At 55.8% G+C, this 18,719-nt stretch overlaps 1 protein-coding gene across 3 annotated transcripts in view; it reads left to right on the forward strand.

The window, feature by feature from the left end:
• The window catches only part of ABCC1 (ATP binding cassette subfamily C member 1), a 102,528-nt gene that overhangs the window by 73,886 nt on the left and 9,923 nt on the right, over positions 1 to 18,719 (forward strand). For all 3 annotated transcript variants that reach the window (XR_005883190.1, XM_040973263.1, XM_040973264.1), the window contains 8 exons: positions 1,791 to 1,917; positions 3,163 to 3,339; positions 4,351 to 4,518; positions 5,878 to 6,061; positions 11,031 to 11,121; positions 13,264 to 13,408; positions 14,748 to 14,955; positions 16,750 to 17,060. Coding sequence is in view for 2 of the 3 variants with exons in the window: in XM_040973263.1 (XP_040829197.1) it covers positions 1,791 to 1,917; positions 3,163 to 3,339; positions 4,351 to 4,518; positions 5,878 to 6,061; positions 11,031 to 11,121; positions 13,264 to 13,408; positions 14,748 to 14,955; positions 16,750 to 17,060 (1,411 nt within the window). In the remaining variant the exon portion in view is untranslated. The remainder of the gene's footprint in view (positions 1 to 1,790; positions 1,918 to 3,162; positions 3,340 to 4,350; positions 4,519 to 5,877; positions 6,062 to 11,030; positions 11,122 to 13,263; positions 13,409 to 14,747; positions 14,956 to 16,749; positions 17,061 to 18,719) is intronic.

Here is an 18,719-nt window from a genome sequence, read left to right on the forward strand (position 1 = left end):
TTTGACCTTGAACAGGCCCCTTTCTTGTTCTGCGCCTCAGTTAACCCATCTGGGAAATGGGTCCATTCACATCTGCTTGGGCTACCTCAAGGGGCTGGATCTGACGATGACCTAAATGGGAGGGACAAAAGTCTTGCATGGTCAGGCTTGAGCTGTTTGGGTGCACAGCACATGCTCAGGTGTGGTGGGATCCAGGGCCGTGGGCAGTACCTTCTGCGTCCTCTTGGTGCCATTTTGTCCTCACACACGGAGGCAGGTGGCTCCCAGGAGCTGCAGGTGTATGTCCCGTCACCTTAGGAGTTCCCTGGCACTTCCTGGCCCGCGTTGCGTCCCGTGCACCTCCCTGAGGTGGTCACTGCACCGGAGGGAGCAAGCACACTCGGTAGCCAGGCTCTAGGTGAACCCAGGACGCCGTTGCTGCCTGTGGCCACCTTACACCAGCTGCAAGGTTCTGTCTCCGTGTTTCCGAAGGGAGTTGTTCTCTGTCCTCTCCAGCGTCCACTGGCTGCCTGGCCCCTCCATCTTGCTCCATCACTGCCTGCCTGGCCCTCTGCCTACCGCAGTCCTTATCTTTGCAAGACACTCGTTGTCCCAGGAAGTGACCCTGTTCCACAAGCAGCAGGTCAGGTACCTCTGGATTCTTTGCGCTCAGAGGCCTGGCCTAACTGCTCTTGTAGGTTTTATTCAGAGGATGCCCAAAATGCAGGGACAGAGGGACCTTTGAAGAGGCTAAACTGGTTCCCCTGCACGCCTGACTGGGTGGCCCAATTTTTTTTACCAGGCAAGGGGCAAATTGTAGAGAAAAGGTTCTGTACCTTTTTTTTTTTTAAAGATTTATTTGAAAGGCTTTGTGACAGATCTGTCACTGGTTCACACTCCTCCAGATGGCAGCAGTGGCTTGGGTGGGGCCAAGCTGATGCCAGAAGCTAAGAACTTCTATTGGGTCTCTGATGTGGGTGGCAGGGACCCAGGTATGCGGCCATCGCCTACTGCCTTCCCGGGTGCATTAGCAGGGCGCTGCGTGCAAAGCAGAGCAGCCGGGACTCCACCTGACACTCCATATGGGATGCCAGCGGCGCAGGTGGCAGTTTAATATGCTGTGCTAATAATGACCAGCTCCCAGCTTTGTCCTGACCCCAGCAGGTGGGAGCTGGCCCTGGACAGTGACAGGTGCCACTCACAGGACTTCCCGTGCACACCTGCCCGATGATCCGACCCCCTTACATCACGGGCATGGCGGTGTCATCTTGGGCCTGGGTCGTGACCTTCTGAGCATTAGACAATCAGCCTGGGCGAGTTGCATGTGTTTCTACTCATCCCGATGTTGCAACAACACCAGTGGAAATGCATGGGTGGGCTCTGCCATGAGCCCCTCAGAGCACCTCGCCGTCCAGGCCAGCCCAGCCCAGCGGTAGCACCACCTTGATCCTTGAGCACCCCTCTCCGCCCTACGCTACCCACTACCATCCCACTGCCTCTGCGAGCCAGTCCTGCACTTGATCACAGCCTTCTGTGTCTCTCTGAGGTTCCTGTTGCTGCATCCCTTCCCCAAGGTGGTAAAAATTTGCACGCCGGCACCTGCACCTGCCTCATGCCTGTAGTCCGCTTTGCCCCCACATGGTTGCTGAGCTGAGCTCGGCGGCAGCAGCAGGAGGGAGGACCGTGCGGGCATCCGTCTCTCAGCACCTGGAGCATCTCTAGGCTCGTGTGGGTGGGTGGCTGGCAGGGTTCACAGGGCAGGCCCACACCCTCAGAGCACGGCTCACGTTGGTTGTGTCCTGTCCTTGCAGGATCACCTTCTCCATCCCAGAAGGCGCCCTGGTGGCCGTGGTGGGCCAGGTGGGCTGCGGCAAGTCGTCCCTGCTCTCGGCTCTCCTGGCCGAGATGGACAAGGTCGAGGGGCACGTGGCTCTCAAGGTAGGTTGGGGACCAGGGCCAGGGGTGCTGACGGCCAGCAGGGAGGAAAGGTCAGGAGTTGTGACTCCTGGCCACAAAGCAAAAACAGGGCTTCTCTCCGTCTCCCTCCTTCTCCCAGCTTTCTCTCCTTCCTTCTGCTCTTCTCGCTCTGAGCCCTCCAGGGGTCAGTCAGTCCCTGACTGTGTCCCAGCACTTTAAGGACTGCCTGGCATGCAGTAGGCACTCAATAAATTCCCCTGGAATGCTCACTCGCTCTCCTGCCCCTCATGGCACATTGTCTTAATCTCTTCACATCGTAGAGCCTTTCCTCCTTTTTTTTGAAAAGTTAGAGATCTTCCATTCACTGGTTCCCTCCCCAAGTGACTGCAGCAGCCTGAAATCCCAGCTGAGTCTCCCATGTGGGTGGCAGGGGCCCATATTCTCAGGCCATGCTCTGCTGCGTTAGCGGGCACATCATCAGGGGAGCGGCGCAGCTGGTGATAGCATGGCTCACTTGCCATAGTGCAGCCACTGCATTGAATTCTTCATTTGGGGCTGCATGGAGCCTGCCGTTTTACTGCTTTTAACTTGATGGAGAGCCCAGCCTGAGAGGAAGCCCCTGGAGGAAGCCTAAGGGGCCGCTTGACAAATCCTGCTGGACATCCAGGACCCATGGCCCATTCCTCAAGGAAGCCTTTTCCTGTCCCGGTGTGGTCTGCTGTGGGCTCACCCCATGCAGCCGGCTTCCTTTGGCGAATCAAGGGTCCCAGGTCCCACTGGGCATCCTCTGCTGCCAACAAGTGGCAAAACAAAGGCCCTGAGAAGTCCTGCGAGGAGGTGGGGAAAGGTGATTTAGCTGGGATCCACCCTTTCCCTGGCATCCGAGTTGGGCAGACCTGTTGGAGGGCTCCCCCATTTGGGCTTTCACATCCGTCATCAGGTCCTCTGGGTCCTCCAGGGACACCTGCGGTGGGGAGGAAAGGGGAGCGTTTAACTGAGGCTGGAGGTGTTCAAGAAAGCTCTGATTACGGAAGCAGCTGCACTTCCTCTGCAGGGAGCTCAACTCTATAGGTCCTGGCAATGTCAGGTCCCCCGGCACCCCCGTGGCCCCAGTGACCCAGTTTCCCCTCTGTGGAAGCGGTCAGCGCAGTGTGTGCAGTGCCGACATCTGTGACTGGTGCCCCTCCCGACAGGTGGGCGGGTGGACAGGTGGCCATCCTGTGCGTCTGGCCCACGTGTCTGTGTTGCTCTCCGGGGACCACGCAGGGCTCCGTGGCCTACGTGCCCCAGCAGGCCTGGATTCAGAACAACACTCTGCGCGGGAACATTCTGTTCGGCCGCCCGCTGCAGGAGCGTTATTACAACGCCGTGGTCGAAGCCTGCGCCCTCCTCCCGGACCTGGAGATCCTGCCCAGCGGGGACCGAACAGAGATCGGGGAGAAGGTCAGTGTGTGGCCTCCCTGGGTCCCTGGTACCCTGGGAGAGAGAAAGCACTTGGCATTCCCTAAGGCAAGATGCCCCTTCCACCCACAAAGCAAGCAGGTAGTACCTCCTGCATGACAGTTAGTGCCATGTGTCTTCAAAGCCTGTCTTCACTCAACAGCTCCTGCCCCTGCACTCACTGGTGTGAGCCTCACAATGTGAGCTGGAATTTTGCTGTTCTCATTGAATGGCTGAGTGGCTTCCCGCACAGCTCCCAGTCCCTTCCCACCCCTAGGCAGGTGCCTTCCCCAGGCCTGGGACCCACTGCCCACAGCTACTTCTGCACTTGCCTTGTGCCAGCGCCCCCTGGTGGCTGTCCTCCGCGTGCTCCCTCTGGTGTTGGCGCCCAGGCAGTTGCTTCATCCACACCTTTATCTGGGAAATGATTTATTGTCATGGAGATAAGGCTGCACCTCCTTTGAAGGAAGCAGGAGGTGACTGACGGAGGTCCTTAGGCTTGGAGCAGAGGCCCTTGCACTCAGGTGGAAATGAGAACGGAGTTTAAGGTGACAGGTGCAGAGGGAAGGCTCTCCAGGCGGGAATGTTGGAGCTCAGGGAGGGGCTAGGTCGTGCTCTGCCCTGGCTCTCCCAGTCTTGCCACCAGCTCTATCCTCTTCTCACAAGTGGCTGGCGCTGAGAGAATGGTCGCAGTCCCAAAATCTGGAGCAAGAGACTGATTGGCATAGCCTGGGTCCCATTTGCTGTGGCCAGAGGGGTTCCCAACACAGAGGACCTGGTATACAACAGGGAGGCCAGGGATCTCCCAGGAGGGGCTGGGCGGGTGAGCCTTGTGGGTGACCACTGCCATCACCCAGCCACTCACGGATGTAGCATCAGGCTACCTGCTCCTCGGCCGTGCCGCCCGTCCTCCTGGCCAGCTCAGTACCCCTCGCACCCCCCAGGTGGCTTTGCACCCCTCGTTGGGTCTCAAGGCTTCCCGGGAACCCACCCTTTGCATGTGTCTCCCTCCAGGGCGTGAACCTGTCCGGGGGCCAGAAGCAGCGTGTGAGCCTGGCGCGGGCCGTGTACTGCAACTCTGACATCTACCTCCTCGATGACCCCCTCTCGGCTGTGGACGCCCACGTAGGCAAGCACATCTTTGAAAACGTGGTCGGCCCCAGGGGCCTGCTGAAGCACAAGGTGCGTGCCAGGGCTCCCTCGGTGCGTTTACACCGGGCTCCCATCCCGCAGCCGTCCCCACGCTTTCCTGGAAACCTCGCCCGGGCGGCCCAGCTGCACTTGTCTTTGTAGGACCACGTCCTGGGCTCTGGCTTGAATTCTTTGCCTTCCTGCCGCAGGGACCTACCTTCCCCAGGTGCATTACATCACAGGGCTTCCCACTGTGTGCCAAAGTGATCCTTAAACACCCAAGAACGTTGTCTAGAGTGCAGAGGAGCCCACGTCTCTAGTTACAAGACCCAGCGTCGTGATGCCCGTGGCGTTGCGGGTACAAACGGTTCTCCTCGTCCTGTGCCTCAAATCAGTTGGCAAGCTAAGCGTAGCTTTTAAATTTTTTCATGATGGCAGTAGGGGAGGGGAGAGAGCTAAAGAATAATTTGGGGGCGTGGGGACGTCGCACAGGATGTCCCTAAATAAAGTGTTCCTGGGCTGCAGCCAGCTCTGAGCCCATGGCTGCTTCCTGCTGCGGCCGGTGGAGTTGAGCTGCTGCCGTAGCGACCACAAGGACCGCCCACAGAGCAGCTGCTGCACATTCTCTGGCCCTCTAAGAGCAAGTCTGCCTAGCGCCTCTGAACGGTTTGCTGAGTATCTCCCCAAGCTGTCAGGTCCTGAGAGCACATCTCCCCCAGCCACGTTTCCTGACAGCGTAAGGGAGTCAGGGCTGGTGTTTCATGGAGCAGGCCAGGCTCTGGCATGCCAGCTGGTTTTCTGCCTCTCTGTTCCTTCACATGCTCGTGCCTTCTTTCTGCTGCTTTTTAGGGGGGAGTTTCTTTAAAACTAGCCGTTCCTGTTACTCCCCCTGTATTTTTAAAAAGATGTATTTGAAAGGCAGAACTAGAGAGAGGGAGAGACAGATTTTTTTTTCACTCCCCAGATACCTGTAGCACCAGGGACTAGGGTTGGGCCAGGCTAAGCCAGGAGCCAAGAACTCCCTTTGGGTCTCCCACAGCGTTGGCATGGGTCCAAGCACCTGCTTTCCAAGGTGCCTTAGCAGGAAGTTGTATGGGAAGTGGAGCAGCTGGGACTTGAACCAGTGCTCTGAGGTATTGGGATGCTGGCATCATCCCACTGGGCCACTGCATCGGCCTCTCCCATCTGCCTTAGTCACAACACAGCGCCCTCTCTCTTCCCTGCTCTTCTGTCCCTTGTTCACCACCCCTGTGACTCTGGAATCTGGGGCAGAGCCCTGATTGGTTTTGTTTCCCGCTGTTCCCCAGCTCTGAACAGAGCACCTGGCACCGGGCAAGCCCTCAGCATGCATGGGTTCAGATGCCTGTGTCAGACCATTCTGACCTGACACGCTTCCCCCTTTGCCTGCAGACGCGGGTCCTGGTCACGCACAGCATCAGCTTCCTACCACAAGTGGACATCATTGTGGTGATGAGTGGTGGCAAGATCTCCGAGATGGGCTCCTACCAGGAGCTGCTGGCCCGGGAAGGGGCCTTCGCCGAGTTCCTGCGCACCTACGCCAGCACCGAGCAGGAGCAGGCGGCAGAGGATGAGGGTGAGGGTGAGGGCGGCCGCGGAGGTTCCCACCAACCCCCACGCCGCGAAGGGGGAAGGTGTGAGAGGGAGGTGGGCCAGCTTTGCTCCCACAGGGCTGCATGGAGGGGGCATAGGTGTCATGTGGGACAGGGCCCACCATTTCCAAGACAGCACTAACAAGTGTGTGCAACTGATCCCAACTCCCGTGCGACCTCTGCCCCTTCAGGGCCTCTGTTTCCTCGCTAATGAGGTAGTCAGTGGGCAGAAGCAGCCCCCCAACACTGGGCATGGGTTCCCTGTGACACGCTGCCAGGAGGCTCTCTGCTGGGTCAGAAGTTGGTAGCCATTGTCGTGGGCACTGGGGAGGAATGGCGTCAGGCAGCAGTCATCCTGCCCACTTGCCAGCCGCCTCGTCTGATCTGTCCAACCCCCTGCCTCCTCCCACCACCGGCGTCAGGCTGCTCAGTTTGCAGCCTGGGTCCATCAACCATGCTGTCTTCTCGGGGGCCTTTGAGGGGTTACCTTGAGAGTGGAGGCTGCTGTTTGGGTTCCAGGAGCCTGCACTGAGGTGGGGCTAAAGGGAGGGCATGTGTCCTACATGGACTCCAGGGCCTCAGCGCACACACTGCCCTCCAGGTGAGGCCGCAGGACTGTCCAGTCTCACAGCTCTCTCTGCAGACCTGTGTGCCCTGCGGTTCTGTGCGGCCGTGCCAGGGGCTTGGAGGGATGCTGAGGTGAAACTGGTTCCTGTCCCTCTGTTGAGATACTCAGGCCGCTGGTGGTATGTTAGGTTCACATGTGGCCAATATGACACGTACCTTCGACAGCACACGCTTGCTGGCCCCCAGTTCTGGAGGCAGGAGCCAGAGAACAGTGTGGGCAGCACCTTTGTTCCCTGGGCCCGTGCCCAGCTGCTCTGCCAGCTTCGAGTGGTTTCCTGTAATCTCAGTCTTCATTGGCTTGAGGGGAGCATCACACGATTTGACCTTGATCCTGCATGGCAGTGTCCCAGAGCGCGCGCGCGTGTGTGTGTGTGTGTGTGTGTGTGTGTGTCTGCCTGCCTGCCTGCCTGCCTGCCTGCCTGCCTGCATTTTCCTCTTTGGGGGAGCCACCATTTTTGTTGGGTTAGCAAATCCTCTACCCCACCCCTGCAGTATTCCCACATCCTAAGTAAATACATCTGCAGTGAGCCTGACTGATCATGGCATCACTTTGTGGGGATGTGTGAATTTGGGGGGAGCATAATCCAACCCCAAGCAGCACTCTTGTGAGTCTTAGGGCAGCAGCAGTGACCAGAACAGCCAGAGCTGGGTCAGGCTGAAGCCACGCGTCAAGAGTGCCTCCGGCTCTCGTACGTGGGTGCAGGATCCCAATCACTTGGGCTGTCCTCTGCTGCTTTTCCAGGAATACTAGCACGGATTTGGATCAGAAGTAGAGCAGCCAACTGGTGCTTGAGTATAGAACGCCCGTGTCACAGGTGGTGGCTTCACCCAGTCTTGAAACTACACTGGCCCCCACTAGGGCATGTATTTAAAGCAAGATTTATTGTTTATATTGGAAAGGCATGTTTGGAGAGAGAAGGAGAGACAGAAAGATCTTCGTCTGCTGGTTCACTCCCCAAGGGGCCTCAATGGCCAGAGCTGAGCTGATCTGAAGCCAAGAGCTTCCTCTGGGTCTCCCACACGGGTACGAGGTCCCAAGGCATTGGGCCGTCCTCCCCTGTTTGCCCGGGCCATGAGCAGGGAGCTGGATGGGAAGTGGAGAGAGCAGCCAGGACAGAAACCAGTGCCCATATGGGATCCAGGCACTTGAAGGATTATTCAGTTGAGCCAAAGTGCTGGTCCCTCCGACTGGCACTTTTAAGAGAATTTTGCCAGGGTGTGATTCCCCAACATTTCCTTAAAATTACGCGTTCTGTGGGTGGAGTGTGTTGCTGTGTGTTGGTGTTCTTGACAGAGGAGAGTTCTGCCCTGGGTCTTGCCTGCTTCCTTCCTGCTGGCCTGGGTGCTGAGCCGTAGGAACTGAGTCTAGGGGCGTGTGGGTTTCACTGAATCTTTATCCCCAAAATAAGATCTCGCCTGCTTCCGCTCCAGGAGAGCAGGGAATACCTGGGCGCTCCATTGGTCTCGGACATCCTGCACTCCTCCTCAGCCAGCTGTGGCTGTGGCAGCTCCTTACCCAAACTTGACACGGAACGCGGCTTGTTGCCAGTTGCTGTTTACATTCGTGTGTCCTTCAGCATTTAATTTGAACATGGAAATAGCCTTCCCATTCCCCGCCTGTGGGATTTTTTTTTTCCCCTGTCCTGTCCCAGCTTTCTGCCAGGTGGGTGCCAGCAGGTGGGTTCTTCCATTTTTGGAATTAAATAAACTGAGGAGGTGCCCCTGCCCTACCCTGCTTCCAGAGCAGCCCACCTGCGGCTTGGTGTCAGGGCAGGTGCAAGTGCCCTGACCTTGGATTTGTTTGAGCCACCACAGTTTTTGGCTCCTCCTAAAAGGATACTGCATCTATCAGGGTGTTTCTGCCAGACAGAAGGGGACAGGGCCAAAGGGGTTGGGCAGGTGGTCCTGCTCCCAAGGAAAGATGGTTTTTATATGCTCGACCGATTTGTAGGACATGTGCTTTTATTTTTAGATGTTTTCTGCATTTTGATTGGCTAAGATGTACATGCTGGTTCCTACACCTGTATACCTGACAGGTGCAGGACCCAAGTGTGAGACTCTGGGTTCTTTTCCCGGGGCCCCAAATCTAAAGCAGTCAGTTTTAGGAGTGTTCTGTTTCCCTGGGGCCTTATGCAGATGGGTGCCTGTGTGAGGCCCGCGATGCCCCCCACGACAGAGTCGGGGCTCATGTGCGTGTCCATGAGCCTTTGTCACACTGCCGGACCACCCACCCCCACACATGATCGGCCTCTGTGTAAACGAGCCTCCTATGCCGCTGTGGTCTGTGCTAAGCGCTGAGCACTCGCATCCATGTGCGCTCCTGAGCACTGGCCCCAGCCCTGTGTTTCTTCCTCCTCTGAGGACCAAGGACTTGGCGCACCCTGGCGGGAGGATGAGGTTGGGTGCTGCCACCCATCTCTTCCATTTTTGGTCACGTACAAGGCATTGCCTATAAAGCAACGGAGCCGAGTGCTTCTCTCAAAAGAGGCATTTGCCCAGGCAGAGTTCCAGAACCTTCTTGAAGAAAAACAGTACTAGAAGGAGCGGGAAGCCTCCCGGGTGCCCGTGCTCAGTGCTGGCAGCGGACACGCAGACCAGGTGCCCGTGTCCAGGGCTGGCAGTGGACACACGGCCCACGTGCCCATACTTGGGGCTGGCAGTGGACACACAGCCCAGGTGCCCATGCTTGGGTTTGGCAGTGGACACACAGCCCAGGTGCCCATGCTCGGGTTTGGCAGTGGACACGCAGACCAGGTGCCCATGCTCAGTGCTGGCAGTGGACACATGGCCCACATGCCCATACTTGGGGCTGGCAGTGGACACACAGCCCAGGTGCCCATGCTCAGGGCTGGCAGTGGACACACGGCCCACGTGCCCATACTTGGGGCTGGCAGCGGACACACAGCCCAGGTGCCCATGCTCAGGTTTGGCAGTGGACACGCAGACCAGGTGCCTGTGCTCAGGGCTGGCAGCAGACACACGGCCCAGGTGCCCGTGCTTGGGCTGGCAGCGGACACACGGCCCAGGTGCCCGTGCTTGGGCTGGCAGCGGACACGTGGCCCAGGTTGTTTTTGCAGCTGAGCAGTGTTGGAGACCTCAGGCTGGTACTTTCAGGAGACCTGGGAGCTTGTCTGCATCATGTCTCATGTGTGTTTTCTCTTAACCGTGACAATTTCATAGCTTTTCCCAGCCCTTACTCTTCTCTCTGTAGCACTTACTGCTGCGTGACAGTCAACAAGGGTCTACCAGTTGGTGTATCTTTCTCTCCCTCTCTTGCTTCTCTTGGATCCCTTGCTCTGTGAGTGCTCTGGGAATTGAGGGCACGTTGCAATCCCTCTGCGTGCTCAGTACGTGACCAAATGAACAGCCCGTTGATGGCTTAGGGCATGTCTGGTGTAAGCCGTTGACAGCACCAAGGGCCTTGGATGCTACTAAAGCTAAATCAACAGCCCAGGTTGGGGAAAGACAGGAGCCTGTCTTGCCCCTCTTCTCCCCTGGCTGACTTGGAACCTCAGCTTTTTAGGTTGCGGCTGCGGGGCGGCACCTTCCCTTCCCCTGTACCTGGGTCCTTGTCCCGGAGACTCAGTGTAAGTTTCCATGGGACCTGAGCCCCAGTTGAGAGCAGTGTCCTTGAACGAGAGCTGCGGACTGGAATGAAGCCAAGTCACACACCTGCTGCCACCTGCCAGCCGTGACGCCTGCCCTGCCGTCAGTTGTATTTCCTTCTGCTGCCGCAGCAGGAGCCAGTTCAGCTCTCTTCCTGTATAAAGACAGCTGTGAATTTTAAGTAAAGACGTTCACAGCCTCAGGTCATATAATGGGGTTTAGGGAATGAATTATCCATCCTCATGGACATGTCCTGGCTCTAGGTGGCACCTGTGCCCCAGCCACTCAGAATGATTCATTCACTCTCTCTATCCCTCCCTTCCCTGATCTTGAGAGAGATATGAGAGAGTTTCTCTTCCTTATACGGTTCTCTTCCCAGATGACTTTACAATGGCCGGGGCTGGGTGAGGCTGAAACCAAGAGTCTGGAATTCTCTTCTGGTCTCCCATGGGTGCGGGGTACCTAGGACCTGGGGCCATCCTCCACTGCCTTCCCAGACGCATCAGCGGGGGGCTGGATCAAAAGCGGAGCAACCGGGACTTGAACCAGCACTCAGATAGGATGTCAGCCTTACAGGTGGCAGGGCTGCACTATGGCAGTGGCCCCAGAACTGACATTCTGAGCTTCCTAGTGGCCGAGTAGTTGCTCTTCACTCCTGTTGTCAGCTCCTGAAGTTCAAGGTACACCCCCCCCAACACACCTTTCTGTTCCTTCTGCCAGGACTGCCAGGTGGCGGTGGCCCGGGGAAGGAGACAAAGCAGATGGAGAACGGCATGCTGGTGACCGACGGCGTGGGGAAGCCGCTGCAGAGGTAAGGGTCGTGGGGCCCTGTGGCCGGGAGGCAGTGAGAGTGGCAAGACCGGCCCTTATTTTATTTAATTGAAAGAGTAACAGGGAGAGATATAGAGAGGTCTTCCATCCACTGGTTCACTCCCCAAATGGTTATAACAGCTGGAGGAAGATCAAGCTAAAAGCAGGAACTGGGGGCTTCTTCCAGACCCCTCACGTGGATGCAGAGGCCCAAGGCATGGGCTGTCTGCTGCTGCTTTCCCAGATTCATTAGCAGGGAGCTGGATCAGAAGTGAAGCTGTTTGGGACTCGCCAGTGGCTATTTAGGGTGCTGTCACTACAGGTGGCATCCAACGTGCCCTGCCCCAGCAACAGCCCCAGTAAGTAAATCTTTAACAAAAACATGGATTAACAATGCAATTAACTCTATGGATTAAGAGGACAGGAGGAAAGGGATAGGAAAGGTGAAAAGTTTTTAGTATTTTGACTTTTGTCTGTGGCACTAGTACTTGCTAATGAACTAGGTTTTTTTTTTTAAAGAACTAGGACAATATATTGCCACTTGCTAACTCATCATTGGTGGGTATGTGGTATCTTGGCATATTGAGGCTTTCATGTTCGAAATCTTTTTAACATCAAAAGTTGAAGTGTTAGAAAATGATGCATTTGTATGTGGGGAGAATGATGTGTGTGATGCAAAGAGAAAAATGATAAATGGGGTAAAATGTGAACAATTGGTAAATCTGGGTACAGGGTAGTGCCGGAGTCCTGCTCCAGCTGAGTTCGGAACTCACGAAGGGTGCGTGGATGAAGCACAAAGAGGAAAGAAAGACGGACCACTAGGATTTCATGATCATAATGGACAATGCCGGAAAGCTGTCCGCTTAATTTATACAAAATCAGTCAAACTCTGGCTCAGACTTTTTACATCATGGTCAAGTTGGGAATTTCTAAGCATACTTCTGCCATTAGTTTTACCTAGAAACAATAGAAGTTCCTGCTACAATTCTTATCCTACAACTCAATCTTGTATTGCAAAGAAAAGGGGAATCTAAAGAATGAGGAAAGAATGAAAGCCTAAATATAGGTCCCTTGATTAGCATAAGGTCAATGGGGACAGCCAAGACAGTAGGAATAATAGAAGGCCCTTTTGCAAGACGCTATCACCGACATTAACCTCGAAGCTCACATCGAGTAAAAGGCCAGCCCCACGGTAGCAAACAAATGCCTGGATGGATTAGAATTCTTCTGCAGGGTGGTCCGGTATCCACGCAAAGGGAGCTGCATTCAGGTGGTTGTAGAGACATCCGCCAGGCCCTGCCAAACAGCGAGAAGTTCCTTGTGGCCCTTCCTGCAATGGAACAGTACTCTTCACACCTTCGTGTCCCCCACATCTACTGCACGGACCACAACAGGGTAGACTTTTATATAATTTCTCTTTAAATAAGTTGAAAGGATTGGTCTGATATCATTTCTCAAACATGAAAAAGATCCAAAAGCTAAAATAAGAGAAACGAAAGAGGACCAAGAGCCACGCCCCGAGAGGGCGCCCCAGAAGACCTGTGCTCCGTGTGCTGGCACCCCTCAGAAAACAGTCCTCCCTGAATCGCCCCCAGTGCTCATCAGGTTTCTGCAGACCCACCCAGGTGACCGCAGATCATGTTGCCTGTTGCTCCTAACCTTAGTGTTTGGAACCCTGGTTCATGCATCCGGCAGAGTAACTGAGACGAGCTAGTTAGGAGGGAAAGGATACTTCGCTCCGAGTTTCAGAGACTCAGAGTTTAAAAGGCACGGCAAAGGCCCTCTGGCAGGCGGCAGGTAGCAGGTGGCAGGAGCCAGGGAGGAGAGACTAGGGTCCTACAGTGCCCTGGGACAGCTTGTTCAATGACGTAAGGACCTTCCCTACCCCGCACTCCACCTCTTAAAGGCCCACAACACCTCCCATACCACCCCGCTGGGAACTGAGCTTCTACATGGAGAGTTTTGGGGGCCTCTGCACCCACATCTCCGTGCCTGAGGATTGGGGGTATGCTATCAGGTGTCCTTGCTCATGCCCCCTCCTGCTGCCAGAGCTCTGGCCCAGGCACACCGCCCCAGCCAGGGAGCTAGCGCCCCATGCTCCCAGCTGCCCTCGGTTAATGCTCTCACACTCTGCTTTTTCCAGACAGCTGAGCAGCTCTTCCAGACAGCTCAGCAGCAGCGGGGACCTCAGCAAGCACCACAACAGCACCTCTGAGCTGCGGAAGCCGGAGGCTCCAAAGGAGGAGACCTGGAAGCTGGTGGAGGCGGACAAGGCCCAGACAGGGCAGGTGAGGGCCAGGACCAGCGTTCCCAGGCACCTGCTGGGTGCTGGGTGCCAGGCAGAGCTCTGGGTTTTCAGGCCCTGCATCCCTCGCAGCAGGCCTGGAGAAAAACCGTCAACAGCGCAGGATACCCAGGCCACCACAGAAGGCAGCCGACGTACCCCTACGTCACAGCTCCCGAGCCACAGGCAGGGATTGAACCCTGACCGCCAGACCCTAGCGTGGGTACTTGTGGTCTCTGCTGTGTGGACTGCCACCCTTGCTGAGCCGCCTGGGGCCCTCGGTAGCTGTGGGCGACCTCGGGGCTTCCTGTGGCCCCCTCCCGTGGGCTTGGGTTGTGAGCAGATCCAGTACTGGCCAGCACCGCGCACTGTGGTCAGCAAGCAGCTTGGTTCCATCGGTTTCTCTTCTCTGTGAGACCACGTGGTTGTATCTGAGAAAGTCCTGGTTACGTGCCTCTATAACTGGGAGAACGTTTTCAGGCTCTTGTTTTATTCCTTCAGAGATCTTCTGTTTGGGCAGATGTCAGTTTTCCACCTCTGAGAGTGATGCAGAGTTACTTTTAAAAAAAAGTTTCTTCTTCTGTACTTGAAAGGCGAAGCAACAGGCGGAGTTCCCACCCAGCTGTTTATTCCCCAGATGTGAAGCCAGGAGACTGGAGATGGATGACAGAGGCCCAAGCACTTGAGCCATCACCTGCTCCCCCCCAGGATGCATTGTCAGGGAGCTGGATCGGAAGCAGAGGGGTTGGGTCTTGAACTAGGCTTTCTGACATGGGATACAGGCATCCCAAGTGGTGGCTTAACCTGCTGTACCACAGTGCTCACTGCCAACATTGATTTTGAAAAATAAGTACAGTTAATATTTAAATAGATACAATGGGGGTGGGCTTTTTTTTTTTTGAACGTTTTATGTGTTTTGTAACAGTTCAGTATCTTGGATCTATAGATTGATTTCTCAGATGGCCACAGCTTCTGGTGCTGGGTCAGTCCATAGCCTGGAACCAGGAGCTTCTTACGGGTTTCCCATGTGGGTGCAGGAACCCAGGCCATGGGCCATTCTCTGCTGCTTTCCCAGTCTGTAAGCAGGGAGCTGAATTGAGAGTGGAGCAGCTGGGACTTGAACTGGCACCCATATTAACCACAGGTGGAAGCTTAACTGGCTATCCCACAACACTGGGCCGTAGGCTGGAGTTTTCAAAATACATCTAAAGTATCAGATCCTGTAAGCCATAAGCCAGGCAGGAGCCAGGAACCTAGGGAGCCACGTGGCTTAGCTATGCTGTGGCAGTGTGGTGGCAGGCCACAGTTGGGTCGTGGTGCGATGCCTTCTTTGGGACCTCCAGGTCAAGCTGTCCGTGTACTGGGACTACATGAAGGCCATCGGACTCTTCATCTCCTTCCTGAGCATCTTCCTCTTCCTGTGTAACCACGCCTCTTCCCTGGCCTCCAACTTCTGGCTCGGCCAATGGACAGACGACCCCATCGTCAACGGGACCCAGGAGCACACCAACGTCCGCCTGGGTGTCTATGGGGCCCTGGGCATTTCGCAAGGTGGGTGTCTCTATCCCTGCCTGACATTGACACATGTTGGCATTTCAGTCCTCTTGTAGTCCTCGGGGCTTTGTGCAGCCCAGGCCCGTGTGAAGCACACCTGTCACATGGCACACGCCCGGGTCTTTGCAGCACCAGTGTCGGCTGGACGCTGTGTCTGAGAGAAGAAAGGGAGGGAAACACCAGTAAGGCCCATTTTGTGGATTAGGAAAGTAGAGGACAGAGGCTTCTGGGGATAGTGCAGGTTCAAAGACAAGGGCAAAGGGCATCTTTGCAGTCTCGTTGGTGGCCCTTGGTGTGTCCTGGGAAGATGGAGATGCTGTTGTCTCCCTGGGCACACTGGACTGTACTTGCCACGTGTGGCAGCTTAGCAGAGCGGGGGCTGTTGCTGCTGACCTGGAGGCCGGGGGCCCTGCTTACGCTCCCACTGTGCATGGTGTGGCCCTGATGACAGTCATCTGACCTCACCTGTCAGCAGTGACACATCTTGCCACAGCCCTTCTCTCCCCGGCCCCTCATTCCTGACCGTCGGTCCCTGGGCCCACTTGCACGAGCTTCAGTCCTGCTAGCTAGGAGCTGACCGTTCTCCCAGCTTAGATGTGCAGAGAGGTGAAGCCCAGAGAAGCACAGCCGCTGGAGGGCAGCCCTGGCATGGCACAAAGCAGTGTGGCTGAGAGCCCTTAGCTGCTGTGCTGTGCCATGCACTTCTGTCCACACGTGTCTCTTCAGTGTCCAAGACACCACCACGGACACAGCAGGGGCACACACCTGACCCGTGTGAGGGCTTCCCCAGCACCAAGCACATCGGCAGGTTGGTGCTGGCTGTCCTCAGAGCTGACTGCCCTTGCCCCAACTTAGAGATGTGGAAAGTGAGGCTCAGACAGACTGAGTGACTCATGGAAGGTCTCGCCGCTGCTCAGTGGGACTGGGATGGTGGGCCTGGCTCTCTGCCGCTGGGCCTCTGCTTGTTGTATTTCCTCCTAAAGAACCCGAGTCCGAGCATGCTCTGCCCCTGTGAGGTCGACTCCCTGGACAGAAGCGTGGCTTGCTTCCATGGGGCAATAGGAGGAGTGATGGCAGCTGGGAGTGCCCACGAGGTGGATTTGACCAAACCGTCAGAAGACCAGACACAGAAAAGAGTTTTGGGATCTCTCCATCCCTAACTTCCTCCTCCTCCCCTTCCTGGTAGGACAAAAAACTGTGGCCTTAGAATTATAACTGAGGAAGGGGAAAGTGGAGCCCAGAGAGGGCTTGGTATGTACCTGGGACCACACAGCATATGATGACAGCTGTGGAGTCCAGCATCGTGGCGGTTGAAACTACAGTTAATTAAAAGGAACTCAAATATTCAGGGACTGGGGTGCATTAGTCACAGGGAGCATTGAGTGGCTGTCTCGTGGGGACAGCTCAGGGACAGGGCCATGCCGTGCCTTGCTCGGAGATTGTCATGGGTCTGTGCTGGGCTGGATGAACCAGGCACAGAGCAGGCTGCCTGCGTTCCAGGCTCAGCCCTGTTTTCCTGTGGGTGGAGGATCTTGAGGACAAAGGAATTCACTGAAACTGGGCTTTTTTTCCTCCTCTATGAAATGGGTGGCAATAGACTTTTCTCAGAAGCCTCAGGAAAAAAAAAAAGAGTGAGACAGGCTTGCAGAACCCTAGCACTGCTCAGCACACAGTCAGTGCTCCATAGACCGTGGCCACCACACCGTCATGGCCGTGGTTAGAAGGCAGGGAGGGTGCAGGCCAGCTCCCCCCGCCGCTCCCTGCCATGCGCTGACCCCAGCCTGTCCACAGGCATCACCGTGTTGGGTTACTCCATGGCCGTGTCCATTGGGGGCATCTTTGCCTCCCGCCGCCTGCACCTGGACCTACTGCACAACGTGCTACGGTCACCCATGAGCTTCTTCGAGCGCACGCCCAGCGGGAACCTGGTGAACCGCTTCTCCAAGGAGCTGGACACGGTCGACTCCATGATCCCACAGGCCATCAAGATGTTCATGAACTCGCTCTTCAGTGTCGTGGGCGCCTGCATCGTCATCCTGGTGACCACGCCCCTCGCCGCTGTCTGCATCCCCCCGCTGGGCCTCATCTACTTCTTCGTCCAGGTGAGTGAACAGCCCTGGGCTCCCCGTGTCCCCCACTATGGGGCAGAGGGCAGCCTGCTGTGATGGGTCTTTGTCAGAGTGAACCTTTCGGTCAGTTGCTTTTAGTTTTTTTTTTTTTTAAGATTTATTTTTATTGTAATTTCCAATTATTGGAAAGGCAGTGGTACAGAGAGAGAAATAGAGACAGAGAGAATGGTCTTCCATCCACTGGTTCCCCCACCCAAAATGACCACATTGGCCATAGCTGAGTCGGTTCGAAGCCAGGAGCCTCGTCCTGCTCTCTGACAAAGGTGCAGGGGCCCAGGGACTTAGGTCCACAGTCAAGGAGCTGGATCGGAAGTGGAGCAGCCAGAACATGAATTGGTGCCCATGTGGGATGCTGGTACTAACAAATGGAGGATTGGCGTGTTCTGCCCCCAACAGCTTTGTTATTTAACATCATCGTCCAATATACAGTCCTTTAGCTTCTTTCCCCCTCTCACGACAGAGATGGGAATAGGAAGGCTGTTAACAGCTGGGGTAGCAGCCCTGTGAATTTAATATCCCAGATTCCAGCCCCTTTTTAAATGTTGGTCTTACTGTCTCTGCACAACCTTCCTTTTTTAGGTTGACCTCATGTGTCAGAGTAAGTTGCTGGTGACCCAGCCGTCACATCTATATCTCAGACAAGATTGAGGACAGGGAGCAGGGCAGGAAGCCCACAGTCATGGGTCAGTGCCTCTCCTATAAGTTGTTCCGCACTGTCTGTGGGATTGGTGCCAGACCCCCTTGCGATAATGAAGCCCACAGGTGCCTGAGGCTCTTCCTACAAAGTGATGTAGTATTGGCATGGAACAGATGCGCCTCCTGTGTGCTGTAAGCCACATGTCGATGACTTGTGACAGCTGGTGCGCTGTGACGTCTGCGCTTCCAGAAATGCTGACAAGGGAGAGATCTGTGTTCCACACAGAGCTGTTTAAAAACACAGTAGCTGGCTCTGTGGAGGGTTTACTCAGTGAATGCAGAGACCAAGGATGCAGAATGCGTGGGCATCAGATGGTCCAGCACTTAGTCAAGGCCACCTCTGCCTACACGCAACCTGGGGAACCATAGCCATCCCACTGAGCCCGTTTGATTTCAAGCAAGAGGAATCCCCCAGCAAAGAAGTCGGGGCTGCTGGGGGCCCCCCTGCGGGCCATGCCACATCCCCTCTGCAGAAACCCTCGCCTGCCCTGCCTGATGAGGCGCGGCGTCCAGGGTCATTGGCATTGGGCAGCACTGTGGCACACGAAGCTGCTGCTCCCGACTCCAGCATCCCTTACAAAGCGCCAGTGTGTGGACTGGCCGGCCCGCTTCCTGCTGATACCCCTGGGTGCAGTGGATGATGTGCCACCTGCTTGTAGAAAATCTCCAAGGAGTTCCCAGTCCCAGAATGTGTCAACCCGGCTGTTGTGACCCAGTGGATCAAAACCCAGCCTCCCTGTGTCCCCCTCTGTCACCATGCCTTTTGAATAATTAATAGTTAATAATAATTAATTGAATCTCTTTAAAGCATTAAAAAGCAGCCAGTCCAACATTTTGCTTCTGGGCTATGAGAGGGTGGCTCTTGGTCACTCCCAGATGCCCAGCCCCAGGAGGAGGGGGTGAGGGGCCCTCCACCTCCCCCATCTCTTTGCTCCC

The sequence above is a fragment of the Ochotona curzoniae genome, unplaced genomic scaffold (assembly GCF_017591425.1).
Source record: "Ochotona curzoniae isolate NIBS_2020 unplaced genomic scaffold, NIBS_Ocur_1.0 contig_2321, whole genome shotgun sequence".
Lineage (NCBI taxonomy): Eukaryota > Metazoa > Chordata > Mammalia > Lagomorpha > Ochotonidae > Ochotona > Ochotona curzoniae.